Source organism: Fistularia commersonii, chromosome 22 (genome assembly GCF_037954325.1).
Source record: "Fistularia commersonii isolate RoL2024-O1a breed Wild chromosome 22, RoL_Fcom_v1.0, whole genome shotgun sequence".
Lineage (NCBI taxonomy): Eukaryota > Metazoa > Chordata > Actinopteri > Syngnathiformes > Fistulariidae > Fistularia > Fistularia commersonii.
This window is the reverse complement of record NC_141305.1, coordinates 11,182,361-11,203,737: the sequence shown is the minus strand read 5'-3', so window position 1 is coordinate 11,203,737 and position 21,377 is coordinate 11,182,361. Positions and strand designations below refer to the sequence as shown.

The window sequence follows — 21,377 nt, the reverse complement described above, 5'->3', positions numbered from 1 at the left end:
ATTCAGCCGTTGCAGCTGAAGACCATCAAACTAACAATGATTGAGAAGATAGCAGTGAAGATGTGATCCTTTCCCTTTAACTGTCACCAGCGTCAGATGGGATGCAAGATGCTTTTCAAGTTGCCCTTCCCCCACTCTTCTTCTTCTGTGCATGTGTGTTGGTTATTGAGCAGCAGTCAGATGGCAGTGATGATACAAACCTGGGATTTGGTGAGCAGATTACTGGCAAACACTGCAAAATGGCTGGTGAGGATCAGGCTGTCACTCATGCTAGCTACTCATGCTTTCTCTCAATGGTTGTGCAAAATAAATCCTTCATTCCTGCTTGTTCAACGTCTCCATGAAGAGTATTCGAAGAGGTGCAAAGGGTCTAGGGTTCCAGGGTCAAAGCCTCAACTTGAAGAGAATTCCAAAATTTCTTCCCCTGGACAAAGCATTAATTGTATATTTCACTATGGATTTTTGTGGTGAAAATTGGTAGAAGTACTTTCACTGTCTACGGTCAGATTTTAACATGTTTCATGAATTTCCCTTGTTTCAGTATCAATTGATAACAAATTTATTGAAGGCATTACCTACATTGTGAACTTCAGGGAAAGAAAAGCCTTCATAGTAGACTGAAAAACAAAAAACCAAAAAGAACTTTCTTTTTCTGAACTATATATTCCCAGTTGACATCTGCTATACAGTAAGGCCTTTAAGAGCAAGATAGAACAATGCACCTATCGTTTCTTTAACCAGAAATAAAGACAATGGCACCCTGGTAGTGTAGGTAAACAAGGGTTTCAAACATTTTATTCCTTTAATATCACTGGCAAATATAAATTGCTGCCCCACAATTCATTTTCAAAGGGTTTTCCACATTTGAAGTGTTTCTTTAGAAGATAGCGTCCAAATTCTCAGATTCTTAAAAAGTAAGTGCACAAGTCGTCCACCCATTAGTTTGTTTTATTCCACAGACATGTGACCCTTCTTATGAGAAAGGCAGCAGGCGACGACAATGTTCATGGAGCTATGCAGGGTGTCTGTGTTTTTGTGTGTGTGTATTTACTGTGTAATGCATGAAAGCACCACGCCTGAGATGTCACAATGGATAGCAATGACCTTTGTGATATAGCATCACACACTCATACATAGGTTCTGTCAGGTCTTATGTTTGTGTCCGTTTAAGGCATTATCAGCCACTTTTAATGCAGAGATAAAATGTGCAAAAAGAAAATTACAAATATGAAGATGAGATCCCCTGATGCTGAAACCTGTAGCTTAAACAACTGGTTGTTCTTTGAGAGATTCCACACTTGCTTCTTAAGGCAGATGCTGAAAGCACCAGGGTCTTTGCAGAGGGAGGGAGCATTTGTTGCATGTGGTTGTTGACACACACGCTGGCTAACCCTACATACCCACCTCGCCTGCACCACGGCTGCCAATAATGCAGCGAGTGGAGGAGGGAGTGAGGCTCACACATGCGCATGTGCAAGCATGCAGCTCGGCGGAAGACAGACATCAGGCCATGGATGGAGACAAGGAGGAAATGAAGAGACACTGTCAGTCAACTCATGTCTTTGTGTTATGGTAATTTTTTGCATTTTTTTTGAATAGACAAATGAACATAAAACCAGAACAAAACAATCTGATGGCTAATGTTTTTTTTCTTTGCTCCCCCTACCCCCTCAAAATAAAAATCCTTGAAGACAATTAATGAAATACCATTAAGGTAGATCTAGATAATACAGATGCAGTAGAACACACCAAATTCTGCTCTCATTAAGATAAAACAACTAGTCAGGAGAGATTAAGAACGAAGATCCTTAAGTTATATGAAGAAAGGCTTATTGCTGTGATGAAATGCTCAAATCCAAATAAAAGTCCCAATTTGAAACATTTAAGTATTGTGTTGTGTGTTAGTAACAAAAGTTTTCTGGAATACAACGAATCGTTGCGTGAACTAGATGTTGTGTATATTATAACTATTTTGAAGAAACAGCATTTTAGTATTGGAGTTAAAATGGGCAGGGGAGCCAATTTGTAAGTGGATTAAAAGAGATTATCATGTTTATTGTCTGATTTAATCAAAATGGCAAATTTCACATCAAGTGCATCACATATCCAAAACCAAATTTACTACTGGTACTTAAGCTATATTGAAATATATTGTTCACTTAAACCTTACATTGAAGACATAGTGGATATATAACATATTAAAAGCTATCACTCAAATTTATGAATTTTGAAATACTACTTGAATGTACCAAGTCACTTTGCATCATTGATGTTAGTTTTATAAATTGGACTATTGTGTGTTTTAGAGGCTGTTCCTCATGCCCTTTCCATTAATAAGTGCTCAAAATGTTAGGAAAGGCGGCTGTATTTTACTGCATCGGGTTTTATCTAGCTGTCCGCAGAAACATACACAAGCGCACACACACGCGCGCACACACACACACACGCGCGCACACACACACACACACGCACGCACTTTAACGAACAGCATTTCAGTGAACACACCTGCCCACACACACACCTGCTCCTCCCTACATTTCCCCTGCAAGTCCCCTTAATAGCGTGGCTACACAGTTCCTCTCAATTTAATTTGACCAAAAAAAGCAGCATTCAATTAAATAAAATGAATATAATCTACATTTCTAATTTTTTTTTCCTTTTTTGATATTTTTTGGTTTACCATCGTCATGCTTAAACTGAGATTCACAAATGGTGGAAGCAAGAGGAGGAGGTTCCTTTGGTGCCATGTTGCTAGGCTGCAGGATTGAGGGCATCTACATTCAAAATTAGCTGCGAACTTCTCCCTGCTAGTTACTCCACGTCCGAAATCATGAACTCATTGGAGATATTGTTTGAGGTGGCAGGTCAATACATTTGTGGGGAAACTGCTGCCCTCATCCTGGCCCCCCTACTTCTCTCACATTTATTCTTTTTATTTCACACTTGAAAAAAAAAACGAATTTTTTTTTGTCTTACTTTGCCCTGTTACAGAGGGCGGATGGCATCAAAAACAGCTAAAAATGATCAACCACAAGGAAAAGTAAATGTTTTTCTTTTTTCTTTTTGGGAGCACCGTGCCAAATTCTGAGCAGACACAAAGCCTCGAGGCACAAGAGACATTTCTAGATATACTATGGATTGACTAGGGTGTGCAAACAAACTACACATGAGAAACTCTTAATAAACCTCACAAGAAGATCAAAGGCTATGACTAATTAAATATATATTCATATTCATCTATATAATTAGTATATCTAATAAATACTTTTCTGATAGACATAGAGATCTTTCTGTTAACTATTTACATTAAAATGTGAAAATTTCTTCAGAAACAATAAATAGCTATGAAGGCAAGGCAAACGAGAGAAACTCCACGGTTTTAACATTTTGGTGTTGTTGCCATGTGGCCACGAAACAATTCTCTGCACAGAGAAACTAAAAGCCAGATGTTCTTTTTCAGGGCGACTCCGTGCGTCTCGTTCTGAGCTCTCCATTCATAAATAAATGGCAGGGACATCCACTCAAAAAAGAAAAATAATGCTCTCAGTCTCACCTGCCTGTCCTCCCTACTTAGTGGAATGTGCTCCAGTGTCTCAACTGTTCTCAGTAGATAGACTCATCCCTTCCAGGGAATAACCTGGTGAACAGGGCAGTGAAGTAGTATATGTTTACGTACCAGCACCTGCCCAAATATACCAGCATTCGGCCTGGTGGCTGGTGTTCTGTGTTCCCAAACCTGCGAGTGACCCCAGGCTCAGACATGACAGACACACAAGTGATAAAAGAATGCTGTAAAAAGACCACAGTGGCAGAAAACATCAAACCCCACCCTCCCGTGTTCCCGGGCCCCTTCACAATCTCATGCTGCACTATTTTTTTTTTTGTTTGTTTTGTTTTTGCGCTTTTTTTTGGTCATTTTTTTCATGTTACTTTTTCTTTGAATGGCAGGTGAACACATAAAATTACAAGGTGGTAAAGAATCTGCCCGCCAATGCCTGGTACTATGGATCATATTGCTGTCTGCTCCCCAACATTTTGTCACACAAAAGTCTAGTTCAATGTCCACACACTCAGATGTGCTGCACAGTAATGGTGGGACAATGAATATTTTTTTTTCAGAAGCTCGCTGGATGACTGGTAACATTGCTCCAGGAGCAATACAAGGGTGGGGTTGGGGGCATTATGTTCTAAAGAGTGCTTGGAAAAGATGACACAGTTTTGTTTACAAAAGAAACTTTAAGTGCAAAATCCTCTGCACAGATGGCTGACTATATAGCAGGGCACAGCGAAACAAGCCCTGCTGCACTGTCATCCACTTATGAGAACTCAATGTCTCACTGGACAGCGATGAGCAATAGAAATGTGTATGTGTGTGTTTGTGTGTTTGTGTGCATGTGTGTGTGTGTGTGTGTGTGTGTGAGTTCATGTTTCTTAGTGTAGGTGAAATCTCATAAGTGCTTCCCATGACTCCTGAGGTGTAGAAAACGAGGCAGTGGGACATTGTGTAGTAACATTCTCTGGCTGAAAGTTGTGTTTGTAATGGACGGAGGGACGAGTGGTGTTGGACTGTCTCTAAACCCCTGCTCGTTTGATTGGTGCAGAGCTGAGAGGGGGACACCCCAAGGACCAAACAGTAAAGATGGGCTGGATACAGATGGTTGTCTTGGAGATGTTGCAGACAGAATGGAAGTCACTATTGGGGCAGGAACTCCACAGAGGCCCAGCTGGACAGACGGCCTTCAACTGTGGGGTTCCCGTTTAGGAGGAGGTTAAGGACAGAGGGGGTCGGTCCAGATGGACACAACACAACCTTGGGACGGGACTACAGAAGGTGGGAGTTGGGTCAGTAACCAGTGCTGTTTATAGGCTGCAGCCCAGCTGCTTGGCCTTCTCCTGAGGGTCCTGCAGGCGCAGCAGGCTGGCACTGGAGTAACCCTCATCGCTGCAGCTGCTACGCAGACTTCCCCGTTCATCCCCTGAGTCGCTCACACTGCTGGTGCTCCACTCCAGGTCTCCCAGCAGGTAGTCCGTTCCCTCCACATCCACGTCCAGATCTTCTGTTGGTCCATGGAGGAAATGATACAGTCATTAGAATGAGAGTAATTGGAGGATGTGTTTACATAAACTGCAAGAGGGCTGTGTAAATATATGATCAGATAATGGTTTTGCTCATTTGTGATATTGTCATGACAAACTTTGTTTACAATCAAGTTACGAACACATTTTTAGTAGTCCTGTCCAACAGCAAAAACTAAGCATGATTTCTGACATCATTAAAATCAGAAATGTTTGAAAGGTCATGATAAATCTATGCTTTAAATATACTTCACTGTTAATATGTGTCTTATGTCTCATGTCAGGACGGGTGATGTCTACACATGAACCTCCTTGCTTCTACAGCACTTCAATGGAAGATACTCTTTAATATAATTATGTTGCCAATATTATAATATTGGCAACATGATTATCGAAAAAATTCAAAATGTATTTAAGCATATAGCCCTCCCTAGACAACGGTAATAATATCTTAACGCAATAAGTTATATAGTGCAAATGGTATCATGACAACGTTCACCTGAATTCAACTGTTGACTTCATTCTATAAATGACATAAATACAATGAAATAGTGGTTTCAGATCATCGAGTGATATCTGACTCGAGACTCACGCCCACATTTTATCTGTGGTGCGCTTTGAGGGATTTTGGCTAATGATCGAAAACACCAAGCCTCAAGCCAAGTTGGCAACAAACTGGCTGCACGCTGGAACGTGCGACTGCTTGATGTACTCATAGACTGATTAGAGAGTGTAGATGGACAGAGACTTATTCTAGAAAATGTCTACAAACAGACTTGAGCACACCTCCATTATTTCTGTTACTGCTTCTCTGACAATGATCATTGTCATTATAAATTAATCAGAAAATAAGCAATCAATACATGTGACCAACCCTTTTTTTCACAGTAGTGCTTGTGTTCTATAGTCAGTTTGTTTCTGCTGCAGGTAAAAACAGGAATATCCTCCAATAAAAGTGATGTAAACAAGGGAACTCATATATAAAGTGAATAGTCAAATGATTGCTCTGCACACACAACTAGTTATGTTACACAAATTTACATTTGGCGTTTATCAACTGATGCTGTGACAAAACATTAATTGCTTTTTTGTGTGCAGAAATTACATTTTGTTGCATCATTACAACCTCTTTGCTTGGAGCTTTTGCAATATGGCAAACACTTTCAATGCAATTTAGTTTGAAGTTATTTAATCAAGTGGTCTTGTGCTGACAAAGGCCTCTGTGAGTATGAAAAACAACAACTTAAATTTTCATCTTAGGTCAACGGATAACTACTAATATAAGAATATTTTAAAATAGAAAAGGGAAATAACTACAACTTCAAATGAGTCAAGGCCACCACCTTGAGGAGAGTTATCAATTCCTACTGATGCGAGGACAGTTCTTCATCAACTTGAAGCTTTGGCTGATACAGATGTTGTGGACAGTTGTAATTTTGAAGTTTTTGTCAAGCTGCAGTTACAAGCTGGCACTCTAGTTGATGGACTAAATGCCACTGTGTCGTGCTTCCTCATGGCAGATTAACACAGTGGTTGTTTGGGCGTTGAGAGCTTGAAAAACAGTAAAATATCACACAAGCTCAGATCAAGGGAATAATTGGCGTGGAAATGTTTAGAGGAAATTTTAAACCATTAGGTGCAAAGATCTTCCTTTATGCATGCATATACTCGATGTTACCACAATGTATAACCATCTGGTGAAGTTCATATTAAGCTGAAGGCTATAGTGCAAAGCTTTAAGCATTAGGCATTACCTGATAGAAATAAGCAAACAGGTTAGAAAGAGGAACTAGGTCAAACTAGTGTACAATAGCCCTTCCATAAATCCCCCTGGGTAAGGCAACAGCTCAGCTTTATTTTTGATTTGTTTAGATATGGAGGATGTCACTCTATGTGGTAATACTGACATATTTGGTACCCTGGTTGCAAATGAAGTTAAATATTCAACATTGAAAATCAATATTGTCAAATATGGGTTGTGTTCTATCACATAAAGTTAAAGCTTTTGGATTTTAGTGTCATGCATTAGGGTAAAAGACTGACAACACTTTGCCAGATATAATGTGGTTTTGGTTTGGTTTGGTTTGTATCTGTTCTCATAACACTGTTCTATCACTTTCATAATTTCATATAAATCATATAAAAATTGTGTCACTCAAATTATTCAGGTTATAACAGAAATGCTTATGGTTTTGGTTCTTGGTCTGCAAAGTGTTAAATAAATCGAAAGGATGGACAGCAGACCTTGATCAGAGTCCGATTTTTCTGAGGACACAGTGGAGCCGGTGCTGTCCATTCGGGTTCTCTCCACCCCTAACTGCTCGAGGCGCCTCCTCAGGTGTCTCTGCTCCCGTTGTAGCTGCTCTAAGGTGTGCTGAGCCCTTCTGTCGCTCTCCTCCAACCTCTGAAAAAAAAACAAAAAAAAGGACACTGTTATAGTAAATAATGTTCAAAAGCTCCAGACATATCTCCGCTTTATCAGAACAGCCAAACCTCTATACTGCAACTCAAATACCACAAATACCAGGGCACTTGAGCCAACATGGCTGCCAACAAATTACCTACTTCACACTGACAAGTTCCACAGGCAAAGCACATGTGTACCTTGATGTGATCTTTGGCCTTCATCAGAAGGCTGAGGGTAGTGTGCCTGTTAGCATCTGGTCCCAAAGGAACGAGGGATTTCAAGCGCTCTAAACACAGTCGTAGATGCGCCCGCCTGAAAGAGTAGACAAGAAACAGAAACGGTCAGATAGGAATGTTGTTCAGCAAAGGCACTTAAACTGAACAGCTTAAAAAGCATTTCTTTAAAAACCAGTTCCACAAACTTAACTTTTCATCATTGTACTCCCTTGCATCATACCGCCTGCATCAGTGAATTGCATCAGTTGCCATTACAAGTGAACTTGTCCGGCTATGTTCAAAAGAAGACCGTAAGATAATGTAGACATGAGTAGAAATGAGAACACTGAAAGCCACTGCCAAACAGTCAAGGAACTAAACAAGGCTAGAGCTATATTTGTGTGCGGTTTTCCCCACAAATGATGCATGAGCTATGTCATGATTCACTGAGACACATCGTGAGGGGACATCCAACACCCATGTGGCTTAAGTTCTAAACTGTTTGATTGTTTAAATATTTGACAAGGGTAGTGAAATGCCATTTTCCTGAATGTTGAAATATTGTTTTTTTTATTAATTCCATTAGACTTGGGTCTTACTGAGTTAAATACATATCATATCAAATGATGCTGTATGACTTCATAGAATTTTAACAAGGTGTAATATGGACTCATTTTAAGTCCTGCTTTGAGACACTTGTGTGAATATTCAGAATTTGTTTTGATTTTCAGGGTTTTTTTTGAAAACGAGACTTGCACAGTAAGCAATATCCTTTATTCAAGAGGCCAAATTTTTACATTTTATTTTACTTATTTTAAACCCTCACCTGTATAAATAAAAAGGCAATTAATGCAAGTGAAATCTCACCCTGGAATGATTGCTGGCTAGTCAAAACCATTGAGATCTTTGTAGATCAAATCTTAAATTTCTAATCATGTATTTTTTTTAGAGAACCTCAATTCAGTGCATCTTAAAATATTTTCTATTATAGTGTGGTATGGTATGTTCAACTCTGAACTCATAGTAATGCTGTCTGTCTGATAATGTCTTCATTCCCTTCACATTCACAGCTCTCATTTCCTCCTGCATGGCTCTCAGCTGCTCAGAGCTGCCAGCCTTGGCAGTTACTGAGGTTTGGTGGGTGTTTGCGACCACTTGACCCCGCTGTTACGCAACACACACCTCCATCTCCAGCCTCAGTGGAGTGTGTACGTGTCTGTGTGTTTGTGTGAGCTGAGTGAGTGGGTGTGCGTATGTACGTCACACTCTTCCTGAGTATGGAAATGGTTTTTCTACAGCAGAGGGCTGGACGAGCTTGACGTTTATTGTCTACTGCTGCTGATTCTGGCATGATCGTCACTGCCGGAGCCCTTTATTCAAACTGGAGGGGACGTAAGGGATTCGACAATGACGACCAAAATATTCCTAACCCTTGGCCTTTAAAAAAAATAAGAAAAAAAATACACTTAAGAGAGGCCTATGATTGCACATACAAATCAGCCCGTTGAAACAAAGTGCCTGTTCCTCAGCTGACTAAGTCCAAAGGGCATCCAGATTGCCATTACATAACATGGAAACACTCTCAGCTGTCTTGTTCTGATATAACAAGGGTTCAGCAAGACTAGCTGGTGTTGGTTAAACAACAGCAAGGAACAGTACAGGTCACCTGGTGTCTGATGAAAAGACAACAATATGGGCATGGCTTCAACACACGCCAGCAGGTTCTTCAGGTTAGTGGCCTCAGTGCGGTGTGTCAATAGGTGAGCTATAGGTCTGTGTGATGATTCAGCTTAAGACTGGAACCTTCTTTCCAGGCGGTAATTTCAAAGGATATCTGCTGAAACATACATGACTAAAATAAATAATTTTCAGCCTTAACTTGCTGAGTAGCACAGTTATAGTTGCTAAATTCAACCAAAAATGGTTTCTTTTTCAGATGTCTCACCGAAAAACTACAACTAGGTCAGTGTGGCACACTCCACTTGACCAGCAGCAGTAAACTGATCACCCTGCTGTCTTCACTCCTGCCCTTTGACATCTCACAGAATCCAATCTTGACCAGCAGACAGGAGCACATTAAAGAGAGGTGTAGCCATGGCTGTCGTGTTACATGGACATAAACATGCACGCACGTATATGCATGCTTGCTTGACAATTTGCTAGGATACGGAAATGTTTCATGAGGATTTGGGCTGTGCTCCTTTGGCATTATCTGCAATAAGTCAGTTCATGTTGGTTTTCAGCTATCCTACCAATGCATTAAGAAACTGACTGGTGATGAATGTTCTATCCAACGTGTGACTACCATGACTCCAACCGCCGCACTTTTATTAAATTCAGCATGAGGTGTCCCAAGCACAGCCCAGGGTGCCATATATTATTCAGGCTGTCCGCTGAGCTGCTACTTTGGATCAACTAGCAGGGGAAGGGAGGAAGCAGCACTGGCAGGTCTCCCACCCTTTTTCACAGATAATTTTCTAGGACTTTTCCAAGACATTTTCAGCCTCAGTCTAGCTGATATGACACATTATGTTCCTTTCTATTGAAATACGGAGTCCGGACTTGATATGCACATGGATTTGGGCATTCCATAGAGCGCATTTAATTAAATATACTCAAGCTTCAGAATAAAAATGGTTGAAATGAAAAAAATATATATTTTGTTTGTAGAAAAAACTGTACTATTAGAAATACACTCTGTAAACAAACACTGATACAATCCAAGACATCTCTTACTCAGATGGCAAGGATATGTTGTTAAATTTTGGTTTCCTTGGACACAATTTTTTTTTCAGACATACTGACATATTTTCTCTTTTTTTTCTTTTCCATATTTTCCCATATTTTTTCAGGCTACAAGATGTCAGGGACAGCAAGCCATTGGACAACAAGGCTTTTGGGGCTGGCATCTGTCATATTTATGCAGTATTCACACACACACACACACACACACACACACACACAAAAAACAAATATCCTTTGGATATCACGGTCTGACATTAATTTAGTCTTTCTATTTGCTATATGACAAAATAATGAGAAATTGAATATTTTAGGTACTTTTATTACTTTAACAGTAGTGTTGAGGAAACCTTGCACTGATGAGAGAGTGACTCCATGTTAGACTTGCATTCAATTGATTGCATTGCACACAATAAAGACATTGTTCAATCATGGAACTCCACTAATGAATACTAGACTATTAGCAGGAATATAAGTTGATATATCTATATCAATGTAACGCCCCATGAAATAGTAAAAGAAATTGTTAAAAACTTGAAATGGGCTTGGTGTATTTTAAATGATTCAGAAGGACAAGTTAGCATTGACTTCAGACTTGATAGATATCCTTAGGGTCTGAAAATCACGCAAGGGGAAAAAATGGAGAAAAAAAACAAAAAACAAAACAAACAAACGAACTAAACAAAAACAAGGACTACCATTACCAGAATATTCAGACATGTGTACAAGACTTGAATTAAAAAACTGACATTTCCATTTTAAGGAGCACTGTAATGATATTGGTAATTTATGATTGCAAATCTCTGGCCCTTTGATGACATTATGATCATGTCTGTGCACATACACATACAAAATGTGTCACACAAGAGTGTGTCATAAAAAAGACATTGTAAGTATGATTACGCTTCACTTTGATGGGACTTCATGATGACACGTCAGCTCACCAACACTTGATTACGTACCTGTTCTTTTCCATTTCATTGTGTGTAGACCTGTGGAGATAGAAACAACAACGCATGAGCCATAACACGTAATAACAGTGCAAGTGAATGACCCACCCACACACACACACACACACACACACCCTTTATGTGCAATCACTGCAGCCCAAGGTGTAACTGCGGGGGAGTGAGAAGGATGGAGCGAGAAAAGGCTGTGTGGGAGTTTATAAGCAGTTACAACAGCTGACAACATGAGATTCCATGAAACTGGACAAAAAAAATGGTTATTTCTGATGCCTGCAGGTTGTTCTAGAGAGGAAACTTGGGCTTTTTAAGGAACACATTCACACATAGATATGATGAGGCCTGAGGTAAACATAGTAACAGTAACCAGAAACAGCAGGCAGGACTGCAGCCCCCCTGTAGAGCCTTTATACAGCATTTTAAGAAAATTGAAAAACTATAAGAATCTCAGCCAGTTCTACCCACATTCATTAGGAAAAAATGGCACTGTACTCATTACCAGCTGTTTATATGTGTTGTGTTTTCATCAAACTTTTAATTCATATTTCATTCAATGGAAGAGCTCTTGATGAATTTACATAAAAATTGATGAACAAAACTACAACTAAAAAATGTATAGACACACACAACATCAATAACCCTTCCAGTTTGATGTATTTTTTAAAACAATTGATCAAGAAATCTTGGAAGAAAGCAGATTTTTTGTATGCAGCCTTCACCTGGGCCAAGTATTACAAGGGCAAAGTCAAACTCTGGGAGCAGAAGTCTCACAAAAGACGCTTTGAAAATACAGTCAGAGTAAAGCTAAAGATTAAAACTAAGCTAGGGAATTACAGAGACGCTTGCTGACCATTTATGAAAGCATGTTTGTATTTTATTGATCCCTGACACGTTTCATTTGTTAAAATGTCCGAATGACATTTTCCATGACGATGAATAAAAAATTTCAGTGAGTGCTGTGTTTTGGTTGTGAAACAGGGGACTTGGCATATTTAAAATTCTGTCAAGCTAAAAGAGGATTGTTGCTGAAAGTTAGTTATTCGGTGTTTAAGCTTCAAGTGATGGGCTTCTATATGTCGAGCTCCAAGACAGCCAGACATCAGAAAGTCTATGTCAACAAAAGCACTATCTTAGACCCTGATAATTGCAATCCAAGCCTGTCAGTTCCAACAGCTAAACTGTTTTGATACCATTTTTAATATTACTTCTATTCTGAGTTCCATCAGTACTTATCATCCCATACAATTTACCTGACCTATGCAAGAACAACAAACGAAGTATTTTGGATTGACTTTTTTTCTTCAGTATTTCAACCAAACACCTTTTTTGTCTTTTTTCTTTTAAAGAGGGGCTTATGTCAAAAGAGGGTTAATAGGTGGTTATGGGGGGTGTTAGTTGGGAAGAAGATCTCTGCATTCCTAAACTCTGCAGTACCTTGGCCTGACCTCCTCATCCCTCAACTCAACTTCCCAGAATAGCCTCTGCTCTTTCATCTCTGCTTGGCCTGACACTGAAATCATGCCTTAGGCAACTATAAAACTAACACACGCACACACGCACGCACACGCGCACACACACGCGCACACACACGCGCACACACACACACACACACACACACACACACACACACACACACACACACACACACACACACACACACACAAACTCCCTTAATTTATTCCCTGTGTTTATCAGAAAGAAAATAAGAGGTCGTCCCACTATGTTTCAAGTTCCCTTCTCCTAATATCCAAGGGGCTTTGGTGTGGAACTAGGTAGCTCTTGTGTGACACACAGCCCCTGCCATGAGTGTAGTGCCTGTATGTGTGTGAGTAGCAGTGGGGGTATCATCTTTGGGTGCTCTCTGTATCACCTGGCATCCTCAAGCCAGCACTACATTCCAGTGCAGGACAGACAGCCACTGGTGACATAACCGTGTCAGCAGAATGATCCCAAAAATTTGGCCAGGGTTTTAGGCCTTCTGACGATACCACCTCCTACATAAGTTCAAACCCTTTTCTCCTCTGACAATGCACAAAGTACCACTGATATCAAATTATGATACTGGGTTAAAATGACATTAAAATAGTATGACATTATTTATTCAATTTTTCCATATTTTTCCACATTTATTCCATTTTTCAGACAGAAATAATCTCTGTGACTACTATAATCATTTTACCAGACCAACAACCTCACTTGTCAGACAGAAAGAAAATACACAGTTCTTCAACTAGCCACATTCACAACTATGACATGACTTCAAGAGCCAAAGTCTGCAACCATTCTTAGACATATGAAAACAACTCAATAGACAACCTTCATATTTCAGGGACTGACTCAATATATTTAGTTTACCCAAACTGGGGTATTAAGCCTTTCTGATGGAAAGAAGAAGCTGACAACGATTTACAGCCAGCCCTCTTCTTTTCTGTTTGTGACCAGTGGAGTCATCTGGCTTAACACACCCAATTGCCAGCCAAACTTGCCAGTCGAATTTTGAGGAATTGATCAGTCATTAGCTATAAAACAGACAGACAGGGGATTGAGGAAGTCAGTCTTGTGATGTGATGAAATGGTTTGGGGTAAATACATTGACAAAAAAAAGAAAGAAAAACAAGTAATTTCCAAATTATAGAAATTGAGCATGACTTTTGGAAGTTTGCTAATTTCAAGAGATGTGATACTGACTTGTATGATTTTTCAATCACAATCCACAACATTTCACAATATGGAAAAATAGGAATATCACAATACATGAAATTTTCTTTTTTGAGATTTCTGGGTATTTTCAGACCAGTTTTTCCATTTCTCTATCTTAAGTGGTCTCTTCTTCACATAATTGTTTTTCTTTGCAGTTGATAAAATAATTAATATCGTAGTTCAATCTTTCATCAGAATGACAAAAAAGTGATCATATAAACCTCCATGACTCCCCCTAAAGTTAACCGTCAGTTTTCTAATGATAATCTTACAACATGTCACTTTATTATTTGTAAGTGCAAATTAATGGTCATGCCTTAGTTGCAGAAAATGCCAGGATGGAGCAACACTTCATACCGTTAAATCAAAATGAAAATCCAATACACAAATCTGCTACTGACCCATAATTTCAATTTTCAGAGCAGTGAATGTGGGAGGACTCCATTTGCCTGCTCAACAGGAATGTATCATTTCCATAGGGCACTGCAGTTGCACAGGGTATGTATATGTGTAAGATGGGGGAGGAAACTCTCTGTCATGGAGGAGCTGGTGCTCTACGACCAGGAACAGTAAGACTACGAGATCATGTGAGAGTAACAAGAAACCAGATCTTTAGCAAACCAAAGAAAAAAAAACATGACTTAATTTTAAGACATCTCTGCTTCATTGGATAGGTAAAGTAGGGGGATATTGTTTAACTTGAAGGCAACACATTATAAACAAGGTAGCAAAATGGAGACCACAACTTTTAGATTTTTAAGTACATTTTCTGAAAACACGGGACCAAAGTAATTTATCACCAGTCAACTCTGCAGTGGTGGAATACAGTGGGAAGGACACATTGAGGTGGAGGAGGTTAGTGAAGAGAGGAAACACAAAGAGGGGAAAGGGAGAGTGAGATGATGGGGGGATGGGAGAGTCACTACTACTGACACAAATGCACTATACACACTCCCTTCCCCCACTACTCACACATCCACATCATGGAGCAACAACAAGCACTGGAGGGGCTTTTACATACTAGGCAAAATGACTTCAGAGATATGCTCTGTGGTGAATTATCAAAGTCTTAATGGTAACAAAAATCCACTTATACCTGAGCTTTGGGACACTTGCAGACAAATTCAGTCACACTGCTGTTCTGCCTTTACATGATGAAATCTAATCCAATGGTCGAGGTTGTGCAGAAAGCTTTATAGCAATAGGTCTGACACCACTGCACTTAAAAAATAATGAGATAACTGATTAAGTGTTGCAGGTTCATAAACATAACCTTGCACTTCAACTAGCTGGTCATGGAAACCAGTATATAAAGGCTGATGAGCTAAAAACAAGTAGCTGATTTAAATAGAATAAACTACACTTCATCCTGAATGTCAAAAAGCTTGAGGCCCAGAAAGCAGTTGTTCACATCTAAGGTCATTTAGTGCATGGAAAGAATGTAGTTGCGGTTGAACTCTTCTTCTCAGCCAACAAGAATCTGTCACCAAAACAATGACAAGCCATGCAAACAAATATTTGCCTCACACATACTGGTAGGTGTTTGACAGAACCACGTATTCTTTAAAAGTATGCACGATCACCACAAATAAAAAAGATCACAATCTAAGTTAAAGTAGGAAACTACTGAAAATGCTGACATCAAAATTGAATTTGCTTGGTGAATGTCATGAGACAAGCTACATGGGCTGTATTTAAATGAAAGGTATAGTTTGACATTGATGTATTGGAGTCTATACTAGAGATTTAAAATGAGGAATATCTCTAAAATTTCTAATATATGAATTTATAACGAATGAACCAATCCATGTGACACCGATTTTTAATTACATCTCAGCAATTTGACACAAAAAATACAATATTTGAAAGAGATGATGTTTGACATATAACTATATCTTGCAAAACCCTTGATCTATGTTTAGAGAATATAGGTAATGTTATTTTAACTTGTGTGGTGTACATTTTTAAACATAACATAATTCAGAGTTTTGTGCAACAAGTAAGCTTTATCAATAATAAAAGAGAATCTCTGTTGTAGGGACAGTTTAAAATTAACCATGAATACACGCTTCCATAGTGGACAACTTGTGGAACAATTATAACATGAATTTGTGAAAAGCTACTATGAAAATGGCTGCCAAAACAGGTCCTCAATGCCATTGGCATAATTGGAGTTTAATGAAATATTGAAAATACAGGGTGTGATCTTTATGCTCATGAAAAGGCTTCTGTCCCACATAAGGAAACAGGAAAATAAAAAATATAGGAAAACCTTCAAATCATTGATAATGTAATCATCTTATCATTACATTTTATTTGGAACTTTTCATTAGTTCTGCACCTTGGTATGATCCTGCGTTACAGAATTCTGCACATAATACATTTCCCAGGATGATCATACTGTGTCATACTGTATGTCACACAGCTGCCAATCTGGTTATAGCAGAACTACATGCTGTCTAATTTCTGCTTTATTTTCACTGAGTCTCTATTCACATTCTTACCTGTGAAATCATGACAGCAAAAAACTAAATATCACAACCTCATGGCCTACCCAAGTATTCCCCTCAACTGCGATGTCAGAAAGGAACTAAAAGACATCACAGCCTTGTTGCCTGCCACTAACAGTAATTATCCTGGGTCGAAATTATCTTATGACTTAATGTTATTAAACTATTAGCTCATTCAGTTTGACCTGCCTTTCTTTTTCAGTCACTGAGAATAACATTGGTGATGCAGGCACAGTGCAGGCAGTGCAGTAGCCAAGGCCTGTGTGAGAACTGCAAGATTGACAGCTTGCAGCCCTGCTGGACATTGACGTGTTTATATCTCGATGCCTATCAAGAGTTTCATCTCCATCCACATATACTGCAAGACAACTCTCTTAGGCTTGAATAAAAGTGATTCATATACATATTGAAGGAACAGTCACAATGACTTTCAGTGGTCCTTAATGACCAGAGAACAAGCTTGCATGTGCCAGTTCGTACCTGTTCATTCTATTCAAATCAGACAAGTTTTGCTGTTCTCACATGTTCTGCCACAAATGGGGACAGAAATTCTCATTTGACCAGCTCAAACAGAAACACAATATTCAAATATAAAATCACATAATACATGCTCATTGTGTGTGTGTGTGTGTGTGTGTGTGTGTGCGCGCACGCGCGTGTACGCATGTGTGTGCATGTACAATGCTTCTATCGATCAGAGGTGTAGATCGTACCAGGAGGGCTCATGAGGTGAAGTGTTTTCAAATATCTGAGAGTAGTTGTTTTGTAATTTTAGAACATGCATTAAAGTTGGATCAACAGGGGTTATCAGAGGTAAAGAGGCCAAAAAACTATTTATACTTCACCTCACATACATATGAACGTAATTGATGCCCCATATGCAATGACAAGCACTTCGTTATTCAAATTAAAGGGTAGCAGTTAACACCCAGTGAAAGCAATATGCAAATCTGGTACTTCCCCCATCCACTGTGATTTTTATCTGTGACAAGCCTATCCACTATGCTAATGTCCCAACACTGGTGGAACACTTATTTTCTCTTACTTAGGTTTTGGCTTTACTTTCTAGAGATTCAATAGTTGCATAGTAGACAATTAATTGTTTTCTATTAAAACATATAAGGGGTCATAAAAAGATTGGCATATTGATTAAATTATGTTATACTGAAACTAGCCAATACAGGATATTACTAAACCTATAATAAAATTTAGGATTGAGGAAATTCTGTTATTAATGAATTGGCAGATATTTGAGAAGCATTTGAAAGTCCAATCGATTTAAACCTCAAAGAACATTAACATGCCATGATGTGATTTGAACATTTGAGGTTTGGAAGACACTGGATTTTGGTCAGTCATAAACACACGTTAATAACAAAGCACCGCATCAAGGTTAGCTATCATCAGTATCTAAATCAAATGGGTACATTAGAAGTCAAAACCACATTACCTGTATTAAAATATAATTAAATATCTGTGTAATATTGGTTTTCAATTGACTGCCAACTTCGAAGGAACACACAATAAAAACATCAGCTCATTTACATTCACATACTGATCAGAGAGTTTTTCCATCTTAACCAAGAAAACAAATGATAACAATAGATCTATGAAAGACAGTAGAATCCATTGGCCAATATATGGTAAGTTTCCAACACTATGGTTAGTATATTTACTTTTGCTTTCCTACACACATCTATGAATAGGTGGAGAATCACCACTATACTTTCACAAAAAAAGATTACAAATTTTTTATCAATAGGAGAATGCAGTAGATAGCTGTTAGAAGTAAAGAAGCTACACCCTACATTATGGACAGGAGTTCATATTCAAAACATGGACTTATGTGATACCATATCAGGATACATCACACACTATTACTACATCCATTTGTGGAGTCCCTCACTTGACCTGAGATTATACTTCTGACACCATCTATTGAAGGTAACACGAGTCACTTGTACCTGTTCTGGAGGCTGATTCCACTCCTGCAAACTGACCGCAATGCCAAAGACCAGGCTCATTAGTATGGCACTCATATTCAAATGTGCCGATGGTGTTCTGTCTCACTGTATGTGCGTTAAATACTGCACAGGATCATGATCTTGAAATCTAACCAATGACATACTGAACTTTAAAATGTAGGTGTAACACAAAACTGTCCCAAAAGGACTGATTCATAGACTTCCGCTCGCAGATTGTGATTTTACACTGTGTGAGTGTGTGCGCCTGAGTATGTGTGTGCAGACTTGAGTTCAGGTGACTAGAGCTTTCATGACACCTTCCTCTATTAAATGTCTTCTGCAGTCACCTTGACAGACCCTGTTTGCCTGACCAAGTGGACATCCACATTCAGCCAGAGTGCTGTTTGCTGCTGTCAGTCTGCATGGGGGACTGGCTTCATCAAACACTTGGAAGTCAAACCATAACATTTGACAAACGCACATGCAAGTGCAGGCACGCATGCATACGTTCTAGGGTATGCTAAGGCATTTGTGTAGAGGTGAGATCAGATTAGCCACAGAGCACATGAGGAAATAGGACTTGTTTCCTCTGTGTGCCTCATAGAGGTGATCATATTTTTACACCATGATTGGGATTTGATAAAAGGCTGTGTTCAGTGTAAGTATAGTTGTACATCACAGATGAACACTTAATCCAAAGAGCTACATTTCCTTCCAGACAAATGGCAAGGGGAGCCTCAGTTGGAACAGCGACACGTGACAACAACTAAACATGATTCTGATATTAATCCGTGTGGTGTATGGATGCGTCCAGTTTTTAGACAACACTAATGCTTGCTGTTAATGGAATTATTTTTTTCATATTGACCTGTTTTTCTGACAACCAATACTTAATATTTACAAAAGATGTAATTAGTTATTACGAATATTTAATTATTATTTTTAATTCAAAACAAAGGCAACTAACATGATAAAGATATTCTGACCACAATTAAGGGGATTTTCAAGTGAAATGGGAGCATGATATGCTGTATATGCTGCAAAACTGAAACATAATCAAAATAATTGCTTTCTGGCCTTAATGGGCTAAGTAGCCTTTACCTGCTACTTGTGTTTTTCTTGCTTTTGCTTTTTCTTTTCAAGCTTTCCCTCTCTCGACTGCTGATGAAGGGTGGCATGGAGGCATAACCATGTTCAGCTTCTGCAAGCAAATAAACAACAGAGTGGTCACATGTCCAGATATCTGGCAATGCAAAACACAGCCACAGGGACAATGAGGTAAACCAAGAATAAGAGGAGTAAAAAATAAGCCACAGTTGATCTCTATTCTTTTGGCATTCAGTAGCCAAGACTAGCAAGCATTTTACGAGTGGCTTTCAGTCAGCGTCTTAATACAGTATTTTCTGCCCATCAGCCTGGACAATGATGTCATCTTGAACTGGAGTAAACCCCACAAGCAAACCACAACAGCAGGAAAGGAGGGGCCTCCATGAAAACAATGTCTCCCTGCACATCTGACTGCATCTAGCAAATATGCATATTCCCTTAATTAGCAGAAATTTTATGGACATAAACAGAAGAAAGTGGTAGATAATTTAATATAAATATAAATTGATCATCATCTACTTAGAGCAGACGATGCACGCTTGTAAATTGGGGTTGGGGGCATAACGTGTATGTCCCAATTACTTTATGAATAAAATACAGAAAGGACAGCAATATGATTCAATACTGCAGGAAAATGACAGGAGTGTGCATTAGTTTTATAGGGGATTCTAACACTGCAGATCATCAGGTAAAAAAATAACTGTAGGGGGGTGGGGGGAACAACAACATAATTATACTTTACCTCGTTCCCTGCGATCAAGGTACTCGGCTGCTTCGATCAACATCTGCACCATTCCGATAGCCGCCATTTTTATAACACTAACACTGATAATAAAACAATCCGATGAGGGATTCCGTGGCTGCTTCGGGTCCTGCCACTGGCTAGCCTGGTGACACTCAGGTGGCTCGCTGCTTGACGGGGGTTGTTTGAAAATAGGGAGGGTAACGTTGACGTTTGTCACTTCTATGATGTAACAAATGGGCTATTAAAAAGTAGAAGTATTTCAGTACTCTTCCAATTTGCGCGACTGAGCGAAATGTTTTCTTCCTTGTTTGCTAAAATCGTTCAGGTAACGATAAGAAATGGTACAGGTGGCTAGTTCAACCAAACACTGAATTGCTAAGACTGTTTGCTCTCATAAGCAAAGTATAATCTTGTTGTAGTCAGTTCCTCAGCATAAAAAATATAATCTGTCAAACAAAGAAGATGAAAGGTCGCTTGTCACAAAAATAAACAAAATGGCTTGTTTGGCAAAAGGAAAATGTCCAAATTTAAAGACGAAAGTTGCCTCAAGTCGGTTGTGAATTGTAAAGACTAAGCCAATAAAAAACGAATGTTGACCGCCTGACTCAGTTATCAGACTTGCGTGGAGTCAAATGAATAGATTTTAAAAAAGCGAAATGGATGTAATAAAAGTTCGCCCGTCGATGTCATCCAACCTTTTCGGTTCGGAGCAGTCTACTTTGTCGCTGGCCAAGCGTGAAACGTCTAAGTTGAAATCGCAGAAAGCGACTGACATCGACCAGCCAACACTGAATGTTCTCAAACTGCTTCCAAAATACTGGCTTGTTGATCTGGACGACAGCTCACTACTGTACACTCCCACAAAGCTTCTGTGTGCTGAGATATGATTGGCTACTGGACATGAATACCTCATACTCTTAATGGCCATTCAAGACGTCAATCATCA

The 21,377-nt window shown here is 39.2% G+C and overlaps 1 protein-coding gene across 2 annotated transcripts; it reads right to left on the bottom strand.

Annotated features, from left to right (window-relative positions):
* Positions 1–3,047: 3,047 nt before the first annotated feature.
* On the bottom strand, positions 3,048–21,246 carry mxd1 (MAX dimerization protein 1). Of its 2 annotated transcripts, none has more exons than XM_086169104.1 (6): positions 20,429–21,246; positions 19,681–19,780; positions 11,403–11,432; positions 7,681–7,795; positions 7,321–7,480; positions 3,048–5,057 (listed from the first exon to the last, which is right to left on the bottom strand). In XM_086169104.1, exons 1-6 carry the CDS (start codon positions 20,493–20,495, stop codon positions 4,861–4,863), a joined length of 669 nt encoding a protein of 222 aa, XP_086025230.1. In that variant the 5' UTR covers positions 20,496–21,246; the 3' UTR covers positions 3,048–4,860. The 2 variants fall into 2 exon arrangements, with proteins under 2 accessions (XP_086025230.1, XP_086025231.1); XM_086169105.1 differs by having other exon boundaries at positions 3,048–5,054; positions 20,429–20,631.
* Positions 21,247–21,377: the final 131 nt, after the last annotated feature.

What these genes read in the sequence shown, in the direction of transcription:
- mxd1 (XM_086169104.1), bottom strand. Translation starts at nt 20,495, where the DNA reads ATGGCGGCTATCGGAATGGTGCAGATGTTGATCGAAGCAGCCGAGTAC. An exon ending in AAGAAAAACACAAGTAGCAG is followed by an intron (nt 11,433 to 19,680) that starts GTAAAGGCTACT and finishes CTATCTCCACAG; the next exon opens with GTCTACACACAATGAAATGG. An exon ending in AGGCCAAAGATCACATCAAG is followed by an intron (nt 7,481 to 7,680) that starts GTACACATGTGC and finishes TTTTTTTTTCAG; the next exon opens with AGGTTGGAGGAGAGCGACAG.